General features: G+C 36.9%; 1 protein-coding gene across 3 annotated transcripts; it reads right to left on the bottom strand.

The window, feature by feature from the left end:
- Positions 1 to 1696: 1696 nt before the first annotated feature.
- On the bottom strand, positions 1697 to 22047 carry rnf14 (ring finger protein 14). 3 transcript variants are annotated; one of them, XM_052013856.1, is made up of 8 exons: positions 21904 to 22047; positions 18192 to 18352; positions 17503 to 17651; positions 14925 to 15431; positions 9404 to 9632; positions 7231 to 7403; positions 6170 to 6300; positions 1697 to 4206 (listed from the first exon to the last, which is right to left on the bottom strand). In XM_052013856.1, exons 2-8 carry the CDS (start codon positions 18343 to 18345, stop codon positions 4137 to 4139), a joined length of 1413 nt encoding a protein of 470 aa, XP_051869816.1. In that variant the 5' UTR covers positions 18346 to 18352; positions 21904 to 22047; the 3' UTR covers positions 1697 to 4136. The 3 variants fall into 3 exon arrangements, with proteins under 3 accessions (XP_051869816.1, XP_051869818.1, XP_051869819.1); XM_052013858.1 differs by lacking the exon at positions 21904 to 22047 and adding an exon at positions 21661 to 21807; XM_052013859.1 differs by lacking the exons at positions 17503 to 17651; positions 21904 to 22047 and having other exon boundaries at positions 18192 to 18340.
- Positions 22048 to 22078: the final 31 nt, after the last annotated feature.

The following is a 22078-nucleotide window of genomic DNA, read 5'->3' as shown; positions in this document are numbered from 1 at the left end:
GTTTTTCTTTTAAATTAATTTAAACTTTAATTTTATTTTGTATATTCTGGAGCTGCAGTGCATTCTCAACATTTGTGCAAGGACACAAATGTTTTCAAAAGTAAAATCTGTTGCCATTGCTAGCTCATTTATTACAAGTAGGTTTGAGTAGAAGAAATATATTGCTCTAATCATATAGAACCCTGGTGAAGATGCATCTGGAATATTGTGTACGGGTCTGGTTTTCTTGAGGAAAGATGTAAAAGAGGAAGTACAGTAAATGTTCACCAGGTTGATTGCTAGGATGATAAGTTTGTTGCATGAGGAGACATTAAGCAGACTAGGCCTGTACCTTCTTGAGTTTAGAAAACTGAATGGTGATCCCCTTGAAATGTACAAAATTCTGATAGGGCTTGACAAGGTAATATGAAGGGCTGATGTTTCCCTTGACTGGACTATCAAGAATCACAGTCGGAAAATAAGAGGTTGATCATTTCTTCATCCAGGGGTTGGTGAATCTTTGGAATTCATTACCCAGGACACCCACGGAAGCTCAGTTGCGGAGTATATTCAAGAAAGACATGGATAGATTTTGAGATATTATGGGAATCGAGGGAATATAAGAAAGTGTCACTGATTTAGATCAGCCATGATCTTACTAGATGGTGGAGCAGCTACCAAAGGTTGAAGTCTACACCTGCTTCTATTTCTTACGTTAAAAAAAACCTTTTCATTGCTGTCCAATTTTGTTCTGTGTAGAAATGCTGGAAAAGTCTGACTAAACCTTGGTCAGTATTGCTGTCAGTGGCTGTAAAGTACAAAGTTGGCAGGTTGATACTATTTACCCACTCAATAGGTCTCACCAGCTTTCACTACCAGTTTTTAGAGATGTTTTATTAACTTGGTATTTAAGACAATTAACTGAAATGTGTCACAAATAAGTTTGCAAGCAAATTACTGTGCAGGGGAGGAATGTATGAGTGGTAGGATCCTGCTTTATACTGCAAGTTAGTGAGCCAGAAGGATTATAACAGAATCTTTCCTCTACATTTACAAGGTTTTAGAATAAAAGATTTCTCTAGAATGGATCTGAAAAACTCTGGCCAGGTGCTTTCAACAGCTTTTCAAACTTTTAAACCACTTTCTCAGGATTGCCTAGCATATGCCTTCTTTCTATTACAAAACCATGTTTTCAAAAGCAGGAGCTAGGAGAAGACAAGCAAGTCTTTGGTATAGAACCACACCCCTTTATTGATAGAAGGATGTGATTACAGAACATTATAAATTGGCATTATGAATGAAAATATTTCCCTGAACCATTAAAAATGAATTTGGCTATCCCCTGTGCAGTATAGTCCCAGACTTCTCATATACAATGCCACAAGAAATCTATGCAACATTGAAATTCTTGAGATACTCTGCAGACTTTTAATACTTATACTTCAGTTCTTTATGGCATTTGATATGGGAAATCAAAATTAAGTTTATCCTTCAAGTGAAGCAGTATATAAAATATAAGTGAACCCTCCTAATGATTGGCAACACTGCAACTGTCCAAGTGGTGGAGACTAAGGTTTAATTAGTTTACATAGATGTTATAATTATAGTGAGATCATGAAAATCTTATGAAACCTTTTCCAATCTTCTGCTACAAATAAGAAAAACAAAAAGACTAAAGAAACAAGCCTCAGGCCAATGACTCCATTAATTTTTTTTATTCAGTAGAACAGCTACCCTTCAAATTCTTTTATACAAGGAAATTCAATTTTAAGCATCTGATATATATATTACTTCACAGCTGTTTTAAAAAAAAATCACTTCACAACCAAAACTCTAAAGTTAACTTTCTCTGAAAGATGATATTGTTTTAAAAAGATCACCAGTCCTGAAACTATATCCATCTGAATTATCTTAGTTAAAACTACGTACCTCTGTAAGAAAACAAAATAGCCAGGTGTCAGCCCATTCAGTTGCCCTGTTATGAAATACAGCATACTATGTGAAAAGGAGAGCTACATGAATATTTTAAACAGATGATTGAGATAGGAGATAAGGAAAGGCAAGAGCAATTAAAAATGTCTACATAAGTCAAAAGGTCCAGGGCACTAATAAGTCCCAAGATAAATCAGGGTAGTAAAGTTTGTCCATGGTGCTTGAGGATGAACTTCATAAACCTGTCAGCAAGAAAATTTCTACATAAATCCAGAATGAGCATTAAATCATGGTAAGGGCATTAAAGGGAAAGTGGGTCACATTAGTACATTGCTCCATTAAGCATAGCCCACACAAGTTGGAGCTTTCTGCAAGTTGTCTTTTTCCAAAAAGTATCAAACTCAAAACTGGTAACAGCAACATTATTTAAAAAATAATTCCTTTAATCAAAGAGTAATTTGGAGCTCTATGGACATTTCCTTTATTAGAAGAAAATCCTTAAAGTAAAACCTCAAATCATATCTGGAATATTAACCAAATCCAAAAAGAAAACTAGTACACACCATATTTATCAACGACAATTAACTGAGATTTAAACACAGTGAAAGAAAACAGAGGAAAAAAAAACTGTTCAGTGGTTAACCACAAGGATATATACAATTTATTTAGCATTGCTAAGACATGATTACCAGATCATTAAAATATTTTTGTCCCATTATTTCTTGAACTCCACAGATTTATTTTTCATGATATTTGAATATGTTTTACTCTATAGGAATGTACTGATATAACAGACTATGACTGGGCAGCTTCATTGACTGAAATGCCTTTCTTGCATTCAAAGCTGATATTGTAACTTTATGCAGGTATATCAAGGTATACAATAGGCAACACAGGCTTATGCATATACAGTATATGATATCTAAATATTGCAAGACTAGGTGATTTCAGTCTAATTACACAAATTTTAAATCTTTTTATAAATGAACATTTTATTGCTTCTTTCTACCACCAATCTGTCCAATAACTGGACTAGCTGACTTGATCCTAGATCCTAAATCCATGTCACTTGAGCCAGCTACCACCATTGCCTTCAATGAAAACTTACGGGCTAAAGGAGTGCTTTGTTCTACCAATGATGCTGAGTTACTCCAAAAGTAAAATGATTTGCAATGCTGAGAAAAAAAAATGAATCTTTGTTAATGGGAAAAGGAGTGAAAAAGAGAAGAAAAATTAACAAAAATATTAATTTCTTCTTGTATAATATGCAGTGAATTGTGGCTCAGGTCAGCTTGTAGAAGACCAGCTGCCAAACAGCTAAATATTGAGAGTTGCTATGTTTTGCAATAGGTGATGAGCATTGGCTCAGGCACTGAAGGAAATATGGACGGAGGACAACTTTTTTTTCTTATAAGTAATCAGGCATTTTATTTCATGGTACAAATACAAGGTTTTATTTACTGTTTCTTTCTCCTCAACTCTCTACAAACCATCACACTGACATTGCTATAAGTGAGACATAAAAACATCAGGACTGGTTTAAATTCTATGCTGCTCCAAAATCAAAACTGAATACGTACAAATGAAAGGCCCCACACAATTTGTTTTGCAACTTGAACTCCATTTCAAAACACATTTCCTAGCCAAGGTTAGCTTGAAAAGCTTCATGATTAAGCTCCTCATCAAGATAATGTTTTGACATCAATGTCCTAGCCAATAAACCAAGCACCACAAAAACAGGTCACAAAAGCAAGTTGGCAATCTGGGTGTTAAGGAAAGATTCCAGATTTTGCGGGGGGGGGGAGGAGGGGGGTAGTGGCATTGGTGCAGTGGTAAACCAAGCTTTTTTTATTTAAATTGAATAGTGAACTTATTATTTTTCTACAGTTAATTAGCTTTGAAGATGGCTCCCAATGACAATAGTTTTCAACTCCACCATTTTCCTCTGAATGCTGTCCAAAGTGAAACGTGATTTACACCTCAAATTTGCGGCCCCTTCTCCCCGAATTTCTTCTTGGCAAGTATACATGTTTGAAAGCTGAAAATAAATCTGAAATAATTTAATCTGTGAGCCAGAAGTTTCATTGTGGTCTAAAGCAAGTGTTAATATGAGGGATATTTTGACCATAATTGAATAGGCTGGAAGTAAAAGCAACTTGCCAGTTTCAAATGCTTATCAAATCAGCTTTGTGGAATGATAAATCATTGGCAACTTCAGAAAACAGCTAAAAAATGTCATCATCATCATCTTCGTCACTCAGGAGTTCGTCTTCAACCTCAATACCTTGGAAAAGCCTACAAAATAAAAAAAAGTTGTATAAAACAAAATGCCCACTCGAGACCTAACACACATGCGATCAATTGGTATCAGTTGTGGATCAGTAGGTAGATTTCACTCCAAAGGGCTAAAGGGTTGGGAGTGTCATACAACACCAGGGTGTGAAGCTGAAAAATTAGATTGGCACTCCAATAAAGTACCAAAGTAGTTGGAAGAAGTGTGAGTTAGAAAGAGACCTTTCTGTGCTCTCAGGTGGCTGTAAAAGTTTCTATCTTGAAGAGAGAGGGAGTGTTCTACTTATCCTTCAAGAAACATGATTAAAACTAGTTACCTGGTCACAATCTCATTGCTGTTTGTGGGAGTTTGCTCTGTGCAAACTGGCTGCTGCATTTCTTATCTTACTAAAGTACTTCTTTGTTGCAATGCACTTTCAGATTCCTGAAGTTGTGAAAGATGCTACATCAATACATTTTTTAAATATATAGTTTAAATACACTGGAGCCCAAACTGTAGGATTTATGTAGTGGGCAAGAACATACACAGGTTAAATTTTTTAGAACATGGCTAGGATATGCACTTAGGTGCCATACAGATAATTGCAAGTTACCTTGACGGTGAAGTGGACAATTTTTAATCATGTTTCAACATGAAACGAAGTTGGAGGAGATAACTGATGATACAAGGCAATTTGTCTGGAGTGTTTTGTCCATAGAGGGGAATGTATAGGCATGTTTTGACTCAGCTGTAGGTACAAACTATGACTGGTTTCTAAAAAATTACATCAGATCAAAATACACCAACACCTAATCATTTCCAAATATGCCTTATGGAAAATTTTCAATTCTTCACAAGTCTTCATCCATTCAGTCATGGATCTTCAATCTTTTATCTAGCTTTAGCTCCTATCATTTCTTAGCCACCCATATATACATCATAATCCAAGATTGGGAAGATTTCCTAGGCAATAACTGCTCCTTGTTCTCATCTATGTAATACAATGTGTTAATCCCTCATGTCCAGTGCACATGGAATAAAAAGGAATATCAAAACTGCATTTTTTTTGGTAATAGATTTAAAGATTTTCGCTTCTGCTTTCACAACTGAAGGCTGGTTTTCTGTTAAACTGTGTTGAACTTTGTTTTAAACCAAAAATCTTGCAAGTTTTTATCCTTATTGTGGCTTCCTTGGTCAATATGATATCATTTGTCCTGTCCCTCTCACTGAGTGCTTCTGAGCCCACCTCTTCTTCAGTTTGAAATGCCATAAAATATTCTTCGGCATACAAAAGTTGCTAAATTACTGCATTTAAATATTGTTGAAAAAGCTATCACTGTCCTGGTTGGTCTATTTATAGCAAGTCAATCAACACCAATTTATTCTTCTCCTCTTCGCATGCTCCTTTTATACATGACTTCCTATACCCCAATGCTGTCAAAGCCTGTTCCAAGCCTCATGTTCTTAAATTCCAAGTTCAATCATATTCTAATTTCAGATCACTATCCATGCTCACACCTTATCCTCCCAAAATATTTCCACCACCTTAGAATAATTAACATCCCTACCTAACCAAATGCAATCGCTTTCCTAAAGAGTATCCTTGAATTTTCCTTGATTACTGCTACAAATATTCCAAAATACAACATATTAAAACTGTCATAGCATATTGCTATTAGAAAAAACATCTATCTCCAAAGGCACAATTTTTTTTAAAAAATTAAAATTTCTCACAAAATGTGAGACAAATATAACAATAACAAGGCATGCAACTACATATGGAACATGTTACAATCACCAATTTGTTTCTACATATTTTTCATACCAGCACATATACAGTAGACTTATAGGACTTGGAGTTTGCAGGATTTTGTGATCAACATAAATGTGCACCATCTAAACAATTCAGCCAATAATTAATACTGCAAGTTACCAGAGTAGACCTGAAAGCCTTATGAACTATTATTAGTAAAGAAAGAAACTCACCCATTGAAACATGGTGAGGAGGAATCTCTGAAATGTCCATATGGATCTACTCTTGATAGTGGGCATGTGCAAAGCCAACAGAAGTTGTGCTTACAGCCAATGCAAGTCATCTTATTACATCCATTCATCTTCTGGAGAGACACACAAAACACATTTTACTGCAACATCCCAAGGACAACCCAAGCACAATAAAAATTCTATATTGGCAATGATGAGTTCTTGATTGGAGATTTAAATTTTAAGCAAATGTTTTGTAGTTGTTAGGACACATAGCACCAGTGTCTAATGTCATGAAGCTCTAATAATATGAAGTTTATTGAAGCAGGGTTGCTTACAAACTTCGAGCAGGAAGTTGCATTTAGTTGGTATCCCAGGATGTCACTGAACTTTTCAGGCATTAAAGTACTTTCGAAGTGCTGTCACTGCTACAATGCAGAAAACTTTGTTCTAAATGGACCGCTAACTAATGATGCAAGACGGGCTTCACCATCTGGCAGGTTTCCAATTTCAACTTCAAGTCAGACATTTCTCCAGAGGAATGAAAAATAAATTCTTGGGATATTCCCACATTCTTTTGAATAGCTAAAGCCAAAGAACGAGCATCAAGCTTACAGGGCATGTAAATGTGTCTCTGTTAGGAATACATTTTTAGAATTTTCCCCGAAGACCAAAAATTATTCAACTTAAAATAGGGCAAAAAAAAACTCATGAAATGTGACTGTTCAGAGAAGTCAACAAAAGCTAATACATTTTCACATTGATGAACTTTCATCAAAAAGATCTTAAAGTTAAATGAAAAAAAACTATCTTAATTCTAAATAATGAACTCATGAAATGGAAAATTAAAATTAAACCATTGGATTTTCCGATGCAAATATGGCGCTATAACAAATAAAAACTGCAATAACCATTAACACGCCAATTCTTTAAAAGACTAAGGCTTGTTTAAGATCCTGAAAAATGCTATTAAAATTCAAAAGGACAAACAAAATTCCAGTAATGTAACTCCCTCTGTATGTAACAAGAAAATCCAGTATGTGTATTTAGGCTGATCAACCAACCTGTATGTTTGTACCACAGCGGGGACATGGCTTAGAGTTTTTCCCAAGCCATTCCTGGCTGCACAACTCCTCTACTGCTTTTTCAATCATTCGGCGACCGTAAGTCTTTTCTAGTAGTTTTTTCCCAGATTCATCCGCTCCTAAATACTCATCCCGCAATTCAGAAAGTTTCTCTGAGAAAGAAAATCCCAAAAATAGACTAAGAAACAAAGAACTTAAAGATAGTGTTTTTTTCCTTGCATACCTCAATAGTCCGACAAATGTGAATGAGAGTGGGATTCAATTTCTACATCGTTTTAGTCCATTCTTTATTGATTCTGGTGTTGGATTCAGATGGTAGCACTTAGTGATCCTGCTGTTGATGTGATTTTCCTACTGCTAATGCTTTTGCTGCATTAAAAGTAGACTGTAGTTGCAAGGAACAAAGTATTTACATGCTTACATGCTATTTGCTCAAAATGACCAAACCACTGAAGAGGAAGTTTAAGAGCAAGTTACGATCTTACGAAAGCTCGCTGATATGAAATTTGCTATGCATTTCTAGCACATTATTTGCAGTTCAGATTTTCAACATAGTTTAAAATTGAATACTCAATAGTGAACCAGACATACATAATCGGTATTTTCCATGATATTGATAAACTCATTTTAACCATAAAACCACTAGGTTGCTACTCTTAAGTAGATCCAGGAATACTTCCTCATTCTAATTAAAAACAAAAATTCTAAAACAGTGCCCAATTGAACAGCTCATGGAAAATACCGACTATGTAATTGAGTTTGGGCAGAAGCATGAAAAATAATAGTTCAGAAAATTAGGGCAATTCCAAGCATAGTTTGTGAACTGATTACTAACTGCTTTCAAAACTGAAACAATGACTGACCATTTATACTCTTGATAGATATTTATGTAGGAATGCAAATATTTATGTCTTCCAGTGCCATGAAATAAATACTCTTCTGTGACAAATCTGACCCCTGTAACTACAAAGAACAGCTTCTGAAGCATAAATAAAGTTGTGTTGCAGGTGAATACAGCAACCAATTTGCTGTCTAGGGAATATGGATGTGTGCATTGAGATAAATGATAGAGATGCAGATTTTGGAGATATTGATCATTCGCACTGGACATGATGTTCCTTAAAAGCTTTCAATAAGAGCTTCTCTATTCCTTGGACAAAATATATGCAAGATACATTTATATAGGTTCATACGGACAATCATAAATAATAAAAGCTCCAAATAAAAAATACCACGTGTTTTCTGGAGATTGCAATTTTCAGTGACCAAATTGAAGTCTAGAAAACCTTTCTACCCCTAAAAAAACTGAAATTTGAGTCAACTATTTCCCTAATATAAATTCCATTATCCATAGTTGACAGAAATTCTTCATGCTACAATTGCAAAACTTGATCACCGAAGGGCTTTTTGTAATGTTCTCAATTATCTGGTAATTTTCAAGTCTATTTAATTTTAGATTTTACTCTTTATGTCACTAAGTAAGCCCTGTAATCTTCTGCACCCACTATAACCAATTTTACCCACTGAAATTTCTCTTCCTGTGAAATAAGGTAAAGCACAACATCGGAGGATGAGGGGGGACCTGATAGAGGTGTATAAGATGATGAGAGGTACTGATCGGGTAGACAGTCAGAGGCTTTTCCCTAGGGCTGAAATGGTGACCACAAGAGGACATGGGTTTAAGGTGCTGGGGAGTAGACATAGAGGAAATGTCAGGGGTAAATTTTTTTACTCAGAGAGTGGTGAGTGCATGGAATGGGCTGCCGGAAACGGTGGTGGAGGCAAATACGATAGGGTCTTTCAAGAGACTGATAGGTACATGGAGCTGAGTAAAATAGAGGGCTACGGGTAAGCCTAGTAACTTCTACGGTAGGGACATGTTCGGCACAGCTTTGTGGGCCAAAGGGCCTGAATTGTGCTGTAGTTTTTCTATATTTCTATGTTTCTATGAAACAGGAGAAAAAAGGAAAAGCACGCAGGGATGCAGACTCAAGGCCACACCCTTTCTCTAGCTGACAGCAACCAGTATACACTTCGAAATATTACACCACCTACCTATGAAAATGTTTCAAAAATCAGTACCTGGCTGCATAGGAACAAATATGTAAATATAACTATTCTTTAAAAAAGCTAAATGAGAATATTTTCTTACCTGCTTTTAATTTACAGGGAGAAATTCCATGATAAGCCATTTCACATAGTGCACAAAAGGCATAATGACATCCAGGACACACACCCATGGTATTCTCAGGTTCAAGCAATACGACTGACTGACAAACGCTACGAGGGCAATACACCACATCTGCCATGAGGTCTAATGAAGACTTGAGGAGAAGGTGATCATACCGAGCAAACATCTCCTCCTCAACAAGATCTTTGACCTATAAAGATGCAATATTTCTTATAAACTCAAATTTTTGTATCATCTTAACAAACATGGCTTGTAAAATTTAACATGCCAAAAAAAAAACCCAGAATATTGGAATTTTGAAAGATAAATGAATGAAATCATTCTCTTTCTCACCCTGCATTAGAGAGAGCAAGAGAGCGATGGCCAGAGTTGATTGGAAGAGGACTCTAGCAGGGAAGATGGTGGAGCAGCAATGGAAGAAGTTTCTGGGAGTAATTTGGGGGAGACAGCAGAATTTAATCCCAAGGAAGAAGATGACAAGGCAAACCATGGCTGACAACGTAAGTTGGGGACAGCATAAAAGCAAAAGGGAAGGCATACAATGCGGCAAAGATTAGTGGGAAGCCAGAGGACTGGGCAGCCTTTAAAAGCCAACAGAGGAAACCAAATAAAGCTGTAAGAGAGGACAAGATGAAATACTAGAGTAAACCAGCCAAGAATATTAAAGAAAATTCCAAAACTTTTTTTTAAAAAGATGCAAAAATGTTACGAGAGGCAAGAATGGACATTGGACCGCTTGAAGATGATGCTAGAGAGGTGGTAATGGGGAAAAGGAAAATGGTGCAGGAGCTAAATAAGTACTTTGCATCAGTTTTCACAGTGGAAGACACCAGTAACATGCCACAAATTCAAGAAAGTTGGGGGCATGTAGTGGCCATTACCAAGGAGAAGGTGCTGGGAAAGCTGAAAGACCTGAAGGTGGATAAATCACCTGGACCTGATGGACTATACCCCAGAACTCTTAAAGAGGTAGCTGAAGAGATTGTGGAGGCATTAGTAGTGATCTGTCAAGAATCACTGGAGTGAGGAAGGGTCCTAGAGGACTGGAAAATTGCAAATTCCCTCCCAGTGGGTGGCAAAAGGCAGGAAATTATAGGCCAGTTAGGCTAACCTCAGAGTTGGTACGATTTTAGAGTCCATTATTAAGGATGAAATTTTGGAGTACTTGGAAGTATATATGCGAACATAGGATGAAGTCAGCAGGGTTTTGTTCAGGGGAGATTATGCCTAACGAATCTGTTAGAATTCTTTGAGGTAACAAGCAGGTTAGACAAAAGGTAGTTGGTGGGTGTTATTTACTTGGATTTTCAGAACACCTCTGACAAGGTGCTGCACACGAGTCTGCTAAATAAGAGCCCAAAGCTGTTAGAGGCAATGTTTTAGCATGGAGAGAAGATTGACTGACTGGCAGATGTCAGAGAGTAGGGATATGGGGGTCCTTTTCAGGGTGGCTGTCGGTGACGAGTGGAGTTCCACAGGGGTCAGAGTTGGGATCATAACTAATGATCCAGATGAAGGAACTGTTGGCATTGTGGCTAAATTTGCAGATGATACCAAGATAGGTGGAGGAACAGGTAGTGTTGCAGAGGCAGGGAATCGGCAGAAGGACTTGGACAGGTTGGGAGAGTGGGCAAAGAAGTGGCAGATGGAATACAGCATAGGGAAGTGTGGGGTTATGCACTTTGGTAGGAAGAATAAAAGGTGTAGACTATTTTCTAAATGGGGAGATTTTCTAGAGTATAAAAGCAAGGATGTACTGCTAAGGCTTTGTGAGGTGTTGGTCAGACTGTATTTGGAATATTGTGAGCAATTTTGAGGATCCATATATAAGAAAAGATGTGCTGGCCCTGGAGAGGGTCCAGATGAGCTTCACAAGAATGATCCTGGGAATGAAAGGCTTAATGAATGAGGAGTGTCTTATGGCTCTCGACCTGTACTCGATGGAGTTCAGAAGGATGTTTGGGGGGGAATCTCATTGAAACCTACCAAATACTGAAAGGCCTGGATAGAGTGGATATTGAGAGGATGTTTTCTTTAGTAGGAGAGTCCAGGATCCAAAGGCATAGCCTTAGAATAAAGGGACATCCCTTTAAAACTGAGATGAAGAGGAATTACTGACAGCCCGGCACTACAGTGTCAACCTTGAATATAGAGTCTGCTGACTTGCAGCTGAGACTGTCACCAATTAAGCCTCAGCTGTCACTATAGATACAGGAAGAGAGGGAGATTTTAGGGAGAGTGGAAGGCAAGGGAAATGAAACAACAAAGGAATGGAAATGCACGACCAAAAAAAAACAGATGGGAATGGGAGAACAGAGAAACAAAAGATGCACCCTAGGAGGTGCAAGTGAAAACAGTGGAATTTTTATCTGAAACTGCTAAACACAATTTGAGACCAGAAAGCTAAAAGCTGTCTCACAGAAAAATGTAAATTTGTTTCTTACACTATTGTGAGCTTTACTGTATATATTGTCAAGAGATGAGAGTGGGAAAGGGATGGAGAATTAAAGTGGCAGATAACTAGAAGTTCAAGGCCATCCTTCCAGATAGAATAAAGATATTTTCAAAGCTATTACCTGTGTGTGTCTCCCCAATGTATGGCCATATTGCAAGCAGAGAACATGGGATCCCAAATTGAAAAGAGCATTAGGAAATTGCAGTTTCACCTGGAAAATGCGTTTAGTGTCCTGGTTGGTGGGATAGTAGTAAAACAGCAATTGTTAACCTGTCCTTGTACTGCAAGGTGCTGTAGAGAGGGAGAGGTTGAATGTGGTCAAGAATTGCACCAGGGTGTCATGCAGGAATTGGACCCTTCAGAATACCAAAAGAGCGGTGGAAGATGTGGTCGGTGGTGACATTGTGCAACAGCTGTTGTAAATAGTGCAAACGACCCAATGAAAGGAGGTGGTTAATGGGGTGGAAGAAGAGGACAGGGAGAACTCTTGTCATAGGGCTGGGATGGAGGGGAACTGAGGTGAGCAAGCAATGAGATGATTAAGGTGTGGGGACTTATTACGCACAGTGGAGAGGATTGTTCCCCATGGTTAAGAACAAGGACGTATGTCAAATGCTAGGGAAAATGGCATCATCAGAACAAATGTGGGAGAAACAGGAAAACTAGGAGAATGGAATAGAATCCTCACAGGAAGTGTACTCAAGCTGGTAGTGGGAATCAGTGGACTTATTTAGAATACTTTGAGGGAAAATGGCCTATTTTGTGCTGTATGGTTCTATGGTTAAGATAAACTTTGCTAGAGATGCACTGTGTAGAAAAGAGGGAACCTACATTGAAAGGAACTTTCACAAAATTGAACTTCAGAGAAAAAGGTGATGGTGTGCTCAACCGTGCAAAATATTGATAGATATAGAGAAAACAAATCAGGGGAACTCAACATAGGAGGCCATTTGACTATCACGACCATACTAACCAAAAAAGAGCTATTTAGCCTGATCCCACTTCATAGTTCTCTAACGGTGGCCTTGCGGGTTCTAGCACTTCAAGTGTTCATCCAGGTTGTTTTTAAAAGAATGGCAAGGGTTTCTGCTCACCAAGCTTTCAGTCAGTAAATTTCAGTTACTCATTATCCTTGAGGTGAAAATATTTTTTCAACATTCCTCTAACCCTTAAATCTATACTCCTTGTTATTGACCTCTCTACTGAGGGAAATGCATGCTTCCTATTTACTTTCTCTCTCTCCGCTCAGCCTCCTTTATTCCAAAGACATCCCAGCTAGGTTAATCTTTCCTCACAATGGTCTGGCATTGTCTTTTATAAACCACACCGTGTAATATGACCAGGACAGTATACAATACAGCAGCTGTGACTTAATTGGTATTTTATACAGTTCAAACATGACAATTCTCATTCTTTAGATTCTATGATTTGGTTAATAAAGGCAACTATCATAAATTTGTCCTGCCAATTTCAGAGATCTATGGACATGCATTGAAAGATTTCCCTAGTCATCTGCACTTAGCATCCTATTACTTGTTGTGTACTCCTTTGTCTGGTTTGTACTGCTTAATACTACCTCATCCTTCTCCAGATTAGATTTTATTTGCCACTTTTTTTAAACCCACCTGACTAATCTACTGAGAGCTTTCTACAGATCTTAGCTTTCTTCCTCACTACCATAGTGACCAATTTTTGTATCATCTGTAAACCAATTAATCATTCCTTAAATAGTTAAATCTCATTAATCATTCTTCCTACACTTAAATCTCAATAATTATGGCTTCTGCATCCAAGTCTAACATACTGGGACACAGTCACAATGAATCAATGAATGTCATTTTTGAATAATGCCACAGCACTTAGTGCTGTAAGCAGGGCAAAAACTAATTTGAAGTGATTTCAACCAGTAGTCTTGAGGTGTGCAACACTGGGAAGTTAAAAATATATTGAAATAACCAGGAGAGAAAAAGGTTGGGGGGGAGGTGGGAAATCATAGATGGAAACGAACACACAATAAAATTCTTAGTAATTTTAAATAAGCTGATTATGGTCCTACTTAGCTTGCTTAATATTGAAAGCATCATAAAACAGAAGGAGGATTCCAGAAGGTGAGTGCACAGAGCTAAGAGTTATGTTTCACTTTGGAATTACTGATAAAATAAGTTTTAGATATTACTGGCAGATTAAGAAATGAGGCATCAGAATGAATAATAAGATCACAAAGGATGATAACCAGACGATTGTATTCCATGCCATGGACAAATTAAGGAGAAAATTAGCAAGGTCAATGCAAGGCTGCAGAGCTGAGCCAAGGGAAGGTTGATATTGTTACGGCTTTGAAGAGGTTTTCAAAAGAAAGCTGTACTTAAATTATTACTGTCATCTAAAATGAGGAGTTAGATAGCATAATGAGAGGAGGTTTAAACTAATATGGCAGAAGGTCAAAAGAAGGAGAAAATGATTAATAAGGGACTTTTTAAATAAGAAACTTTAAAAATTTGAATACCAAATGAAAAGAAAAACAGAATTGGAGTCTTAGCCATAAGTATGTGAATGCAAGGACTGTTTACAAGATCATAATGTTGCTTATCCAACAAGAAATGCTGCTGGTCTTCATTCTGGGAAATCAAATGCATAAAAAAGCTCTCAACAATCTCTGCCTACCACCCTATGAGCACTGGCAGACTAACATTTTCCACACCCCGGCACAGCATCACTGTTGCTCTCATACTTCTAAAGACAGAATTTGAAGCAATCATTTGCAACTGTTACATAGAAGGGAATAATAATAGCTGAGGTGTTATAGAAAAAGTATGATGCCTGAAGTACCATAGGAGGGACTGTGTATGTGATAGATACATATGTGCAATATGAATTTCAAAATGGGATGAGATCATTCAGTTTCTGTCTCACATGATAATTTCTTTAAATTAAGGGAATGACAATTATATCACTTCCATTTTACTGCTGTTAATATACAAAATAAGTGTTAAGATAAAATTAAGGATAATGTTTAAAAGATCTTACTTGGGCTGGTATAGCAATAGAAGTACACTTTGGTTCTGGACAGTTAAGGCACTGAACATTTCCATCACGGATCTGAATCTCAAAATATTCTTTCAAACAAGCTTTACAGTACACATGTTGACACTCCTTAAAGTACATGCAGTCAGTGCCCAACTTTTCAGAAAAGCACACACCACAGGTGAACATCTTGCTATTGAAGGCTTGCTGTTGCTGCTTCTGATCAAAATCCAAGATTTCACGTAAAACACTAGCCCATGATGCCACATCCTGGATAGCTCTTGGGTCAAGGGGAGACTCTGCTTTGTCCAGCAATCCAAGCTCTTTTTTCTTATTAGTAGACAAAACACAGTCAGATGTTCCTTTGATATTTCTTTGGATTTCTAAAGGTGACTCAATTCGTAAAAAGGAGAGGGTCTCTTCTTTTAAAAATTGCATCCATGAAAATAGCACCACACAATTGCCACTGTCCTTCCAAATTTTATCCAAGTAAGTACAAAGTGCAGAGAGCTGTTGGGAGACAAGCAGTCAAGTTATTTAATAACACAGAATGAAGTACAGAACTAGCAGAGCTACAATGAAGCACAGCAAAATTTGTCTCTACATTTGACTCCAAAATGCTACAAGGAGAATGGATACATTATAAAAATAGTCTGTGACATGTCAGCCTGCCTATGGGGTTCTGCACATTACCTGGAAACTACAACAGAAAACAGCTGTTTGGCCTGGTAATTTCTTGCAAAGTCTATCCTGGTGATTGTTATCTCACAATTCCATAATACTCCCATATCCACATAGTGCCCTTTCAATCAATAATCCAACCTATTCTCGAGAAATGATTTGAACATCTGCGTTCCTTGTTATGACCAGTACTGGGCTTGTACCTTGGATTCAACAAGTAGTTATTATTTATGGCACAGATCATTTACCAATAATTTTGCTAATCATTGCAACTTAAACATTAAACTGTTGTTTTCCACTTATTTTTACAATTTTTTTTCTCCCTCAGAGTTATTGATTCTTAATTGGGCTAAATTGAACAGCTTAATTCAGCTGAACATTTCACACTTATCCCTAATGGAGAGGAAAATCTTCAAGAAATTATTACACAATTCCATAATTATTGAAGTCTGACAGAAATGACTAAACACAAATCAGGAGAAGAAACCAATGCTGATATTTGCCTCCATTCCTGGGGATTAAGGCGACAATTGTAACAACTCAACGTGACCCTAAGATCAAAAAAAAATCGATAGGTATTGAAAGTGAACTTTGAACCATCTTAATCTCCATGGCTTCAGTGATTATTTAATTATGAACATGTCCAAAAGGGAAGCATCAATGCCTTTCTACCAATCAAAACTAAAAGCAATGTTTTGTTGATAGAACATATAATGAAAGTATATTATCGATTTATTACCAATGGAGTTTCTACAAAGAACAAATTAAGAAACATGTTTATAGAAAATATTTTCATGTTGCATCTACCCAATCCACATGCAAATCATTTTTTTCAGTTATGTCATAGATTATTTCTCAAACCTGTCGATTATATCAATTTCATCATCCCACAGAAGAAAATAATTCACACAACATAAACCATATAATTTTGGGGGAAAAACTCAGACACAAAAACCATTATAAAATTTATAACCTTAAAACGTTTGAAAGTAAAATACCTGAAGATTCTTCCAAAAAAAAGTTTTCCCCCCCCACAGTGCTTAAAAAGCTAATGGGAACAAAAAGAAAAAAAACTGCAGATCCTACAAAACAGAAATAGAACCAAAATGCTGGAAACATTCAACAACTCAGGCAGCATCTTTTATCGACCCGAAACGTTATCTCTGTTTCTCACTAGATACCCTGCCTACTAGTTCCAACATGTTATGTCTTTTTAGTTTAATGTGAATGTGCCTAATGTAAATATCAATGTGTAAGCCACTGTCTGATTATAAGTTAGTTGTACATGAAAAATTAAGGAAAAAAATGGAAATTTGAACATTTTTTACTTCAAAGAATTAGTGACTTATACCTCTCACTCCAATCAGCAGAGGAATGCAGCTGAGCTTTCGTAAAGAGGATATTAACCAAGATCTCTGACCATGGACCTTTCTACCAGATAAAATGAAGTTAAGTTACATTACTTTCCAAATTATGTTTTCGAATTTTTATGATTGGTACTTCATTAGAAAGAAATGTTAACTCATTTTGGTGGTTGCATAAATTTAAGGCTCAACGTAACCAAATGCAATGGCAATGAAAATATAATTTTAGCATCACTGGAACATATTTCCTGAAAATCTGGTGGATGGCGGGTACTCTCACAAAAATTAAAAAGCATCTAAACTGAATTGCACTCGAATTGCCAAGGCATAGTAGGCTCTGAACTAAGTGCTGGAAACAAGAAGGTTAGCTGAATGACCTGTTTCTGTGCTACACGACTCTATTAGTACCTAACAAAAGTGTCGGAATACACTTTTTGAGACTTGTTTTAAAGAGTTGCTCTTTCAACTGTATATTTCACAAAATTTGTATTAAATAAAAAATATAATATTTGAGGAAAGAAGAATGAGCCACGAACCTGAGCTTGGAAAAGCCACTTGCAGCTCAAGGTATATTTAGGAGGTGAACACGATGGATAATCTGGTGGAAGTTCAAAGTTCAACACAAGAGGGGGCAGAAAGGAAACTATATATTCAATCAGATCCTTCTTATTCTGCTTTTCATCACCTGGGTTAGGAAATAAAATGTTAATGGATGACTGTTTGTTATAATTTTGGTAATCCACCTTGTAAGAGCATAAGAAATTGAACGGATAGATCATTCAACGCTTCATGCCTACTATCAATTCGATGTTAGCTGATCTTTTACCTCAGTGCCACTTTCCTACACTGACCACAAATCCCTTGACCCTGTTAATGTCTAAAATTCTATTGATCTGTTGTGAATATATTCAGTGATTGAGCCTCTACTTTCAAAGATTCACCACCCTCTGGATGATGACGTTTCTTCTCATTCCTGACCTGAATGGCTGCTTCCCAGACACCACAGCCAGAAAAGAAAATCAACCCAGTGAACTTCCATAAGTATTTTGTCAATGTGATCACATTTCATTCTCGTAAACTCAAGGGAGAAAAGGGCCCATCTGCTTAATTTTTCCTCGTACAACAAACGTGCCATCCCAGGAATAAAGCTGTTGAGCATTTGCTGCACTTCCTCTACCTGTGCTTCCTGCAGATTTTTAAGACATTAACCTACTGTTCAACTTACCATAAAAAAGTATTTTGAAGTTTGGTGGCAATTCCAAACAGATGTTTATTTCTCCACCCTGAGAAGATTCTGCACGTTTAAATTCATCCTCGTCATAAATGCTGGCAAGGGCCAGCAGCTCATCTTCTTGTTCTTCATCATCTCTGGAGGACATCTAGATTCTGGGAAATTAGACAAGTTTTAAAAGAATCCGCTGATATTAAATGGCAAATCATGAGTTGCAAACAGCCATCTTAAATCTGATTTTCTATCCATTCTCACTTTAATTTCAAATGGAATATTTAGCCTAAAAGATAAAAAGCTTTTGGTGAGTGAGTTAACGAGAAACTCCCTGGGAGCACACTAATATTCATATGAGAAACAGTGCATGTGAAAAACCCTTTTAGTGAAATGACATCACAATGATAAAAATTGTTGCCCCCCCCCACCCCCCCCCCCCCCCGCCAAAACAAAATCACTAAGGATCACTCTTTTTTTTAAAAATCAATCAATCAATTGTGAAGATATGGTTTGTTTTGTTTTGTTGTTTCTAATGCTGCAATACAAAGTAAAGCACTATGGTAATCATGGGTATATAATACTGCATTGTAATAAGTTAAACAATGCAACCACTGCTTTCATATGAGGATAACCAAAACCTAGAAACTGAAAGTAATATTGCAACAAAGATGAAGAGCTAACAATCAAATGTAATAATACTATCTCAAAATTATTAAAGCTTTATCCCAGTGGTTTATGATGAACCACTTTAATAATAACCAATTTTAATGATGAATAAAAGAGTGGCTAACTAACTTAGAATCATCAATTATTTTATGCTGGCTCCAACTTTGAATTCCACTGCATTAGAAGTTGGATTTTCAAGGTATTTGATATCCTGGATTCTTCCTTTGGATGTGGATCAGAACACTCGTGCTATTTTTCTTTTGAAAGAACGTTTCAAACTTTTACTTTAAATTAAACAGACTCTGCCAACTCTTCCAAATTAATTTCAAACAATTATTGCAATTTTCTGCCAACTTACAATTCAACAGATCATTTAAAAAAAACAGAAGAAATTTGTCAACAACATTAAAGCTTTTATTAAGGTCTCCTGAGGAAAAATTTCCAAACAGATCTTTCATAGCATTCAGTAAGCATTTCAATCAAAAATAAGGAATGATTTCAGTGATTTTACACTTAATTATTGAGCTAATGCCGACTCAGCAATCCAACAGAGTGGATGGCAATGAGGCCAACTTTAGAATTCTATTCAATGGGAAGGATAAGAAATTTCATAATGCAGCATGATCAGCTCACTGTTCCTTAAAGTGTTTTCCAGTAATAAATGTAACAGAAAGGAACTTTGACAATCTCAACCTGGATTCTGGTAGGGATCAGTAGACATATTAGTAACAATTTTAATTGTACATTTGACGTGCAATGCCTGCTGTTCAAGTGTTCTATGTTTATTTTATTCCTGACATACCTGATCTGAGCTGACTTCCAAAAGATTCAGCAGAACTAAAATATCATGTATACACTGAGCAACCCACCATTTCACTACCAGGGTGCTAGTGAGATGCTACAATTGTCCTTGATACCCATAGCAGCAAGAGAATAGTAAAAGCGCCAATCCAGGTTTCCTGCTCTTCACCTGCATCCAACAACCATATAAGGGAAGATTGTGGGCTGTCTGGCTGAGAAGAAGAAATGAGTTCATTTTTATGTCTGGCTGGATTCTTCCCAAACCCACTAACATGTAGCCAAGCCAAGATAACATATATCTTGGACAATGGGTAAGAGTTAAATTGTTATCAGAATAAGAAATGGCATACCAAAGTACAACAATGTTCCACTATAGACTCTCTGCTCCAGAGACCACATGGTTTGTAAATAGACAGCTGGGAAGATTAAGTTTCTGATGAAATTCTGAGTAAATCAGAAAGGCATTTAATTCACTATTTTTTTTGGCTCAAATGCACATTTATCTAGCATGTGCCAGTCATCAAGTTGGACCACATTTTAATGGACAAATATACACTGGCACAATTCTCACTGAACCAATCACCACGTGTATTTAGAATCTATTAAAGCAGTTTCATCAAATTGGTACTTGCACCTCTCCAAACTGACCAATGCCAGTTAAAAACCCATTCTAGATGAGAAAGAATAGAAATGATTTTCACTAAATGAGTTATGGCTAAACATTTGAATATGCTGACTAGTAATATCATACTGGAGCTAGGTTGTTGCTTGCCTGCCTGAATGTAAAGCTGCCAATGTCAAAAGCATTAAGGGTGACTTTACAGATATATTAAAATACAAGTATATAATTCAATTCATTCTTTGGAATTATGTATTACAAAATAGGTTTTTTTTAACTGAGTAACTGATGCTCCCAATAATGGACTCTTGACAGGTTTGCAAATAGTATAAAATAATAAGTATATTACAGATGGATTATATACAAAATTGAGATTCTGTTACCACTGGAATTGTATATATTGTAAGGACTTTTGAAGCTAGAAATTCACATAATTTTAAGGGCACAAAATTAAAACCAAGATTTTATTTAAATATTTACTTTTCTTGTGGAGTCTTGTATCTATAAGACATGGCCTGGTGTTGATATGTTTTGAAACAGGAAGGGCAAACAATATGGCAAGGTATTACAATCAAGGAGAAATTATGTCAGAATAGCTCATTTTATCCAGGTCACTCATCAGAATCATTAGTTCAAACCTCTGGATTGCTACTCCAGTGATTTAAACATCACACTACACTTCACAATGGAAAAGCTCTTTGTATATTAAATGAGGCCTATTTGAAATAAATCTTTCAGAAATCAATCTCCAGTTCATTTAAAAGGCTTTTGGAATAAGCAAATAAACTCAAAGTTTAAGGGGACCAACAATTCTATTCTTTAACATTTGTTGATACACACAAGGTATTTGTTTCGCATGCTCAAGATGCAGATAACAAGTTTGTGCAACTTCTCAAAAATTTAAAAGTTTCCTGTACAAACCAAAAGACTGTGACACAGGCTGATGTCTTGATAATAAAACTTAAAGGCAAAACAGAATTTAATGGATTGTTTGGCAATTTACTGTGAAAAAAATTAGACGGATATTTGATTAAAATGATGCATTCAGTTGCTGAAGAATACAAATATAATTTGATGAACAGTGATAATTTGAATAGTTCAACGATTATAAACAACTGCTTACAATGGTAATTTCCATTCTAAGTGTTTTCAAAAGCTGCCTTCACCACTAAGTGATGACATAACAGTGTAACCCGATTCCTAATAATGCAGGAGAAATCCAGGCACCTACGCCCAACAAAGTAACTAATAATCGTGGTCCACTTTGTTCTTGCTTTTGAAAACAAGACAACCCTGGGGCGATGAATGCAATAGCCCAAGCTCAAGAATATCACATATTAAAACGTGGTCACTCATAAAAATCAATTTGCCCTTCACACTCGCCATAGCAACGTCGACAAGACCAAACGCGGACGCTGACCACGGGTACGCCTCTGGACGTTTAATGTCCTTTCGGGCAGCCTTTCCCTCCCCAAGTGTCCCAGGCCACCCGCATGGCTTCAGCCAAGGCTAAAGTTCAAACCACTACCCAGGTGCCCCTGCAAGAAGTCGCAGACCGTCTAAGTCACACAGCCTTCAGCCACATGCTTACTTATTTTATATTCAACAATTACAATATATGATTACCGATGAATCCGCCGCCGAACTGGTGCTCTCTCCTGCTGTCTCACTCCCCCCCCCTCCCTAATTGCAAACCAACAAGACCTTTCAACGCCACCACTCTACGTTGACACCAATGGCATCCCAGTCCACCGCCGCACTACGTCACACGCCAAAATCCCGAGCGGTTCCGAACATTACC

This window comes from Pristis pectinata, chromosome 4, assembly GCF_009764475.1.
Source record: "Pristis pectinata isolate sPriPec2 chromosome 4, sPriPec2.1.pri, whole genome shotgun sequence".
NCBI lineage: Eukaryota > Metazoa > Chordata > Chondrichthyes > Rhinopristiformes > Pristidae > Pristis > Pristis pectinata.
This window is presented reverse-complemented; position numbering and strand designations above follow the sequence as displayed.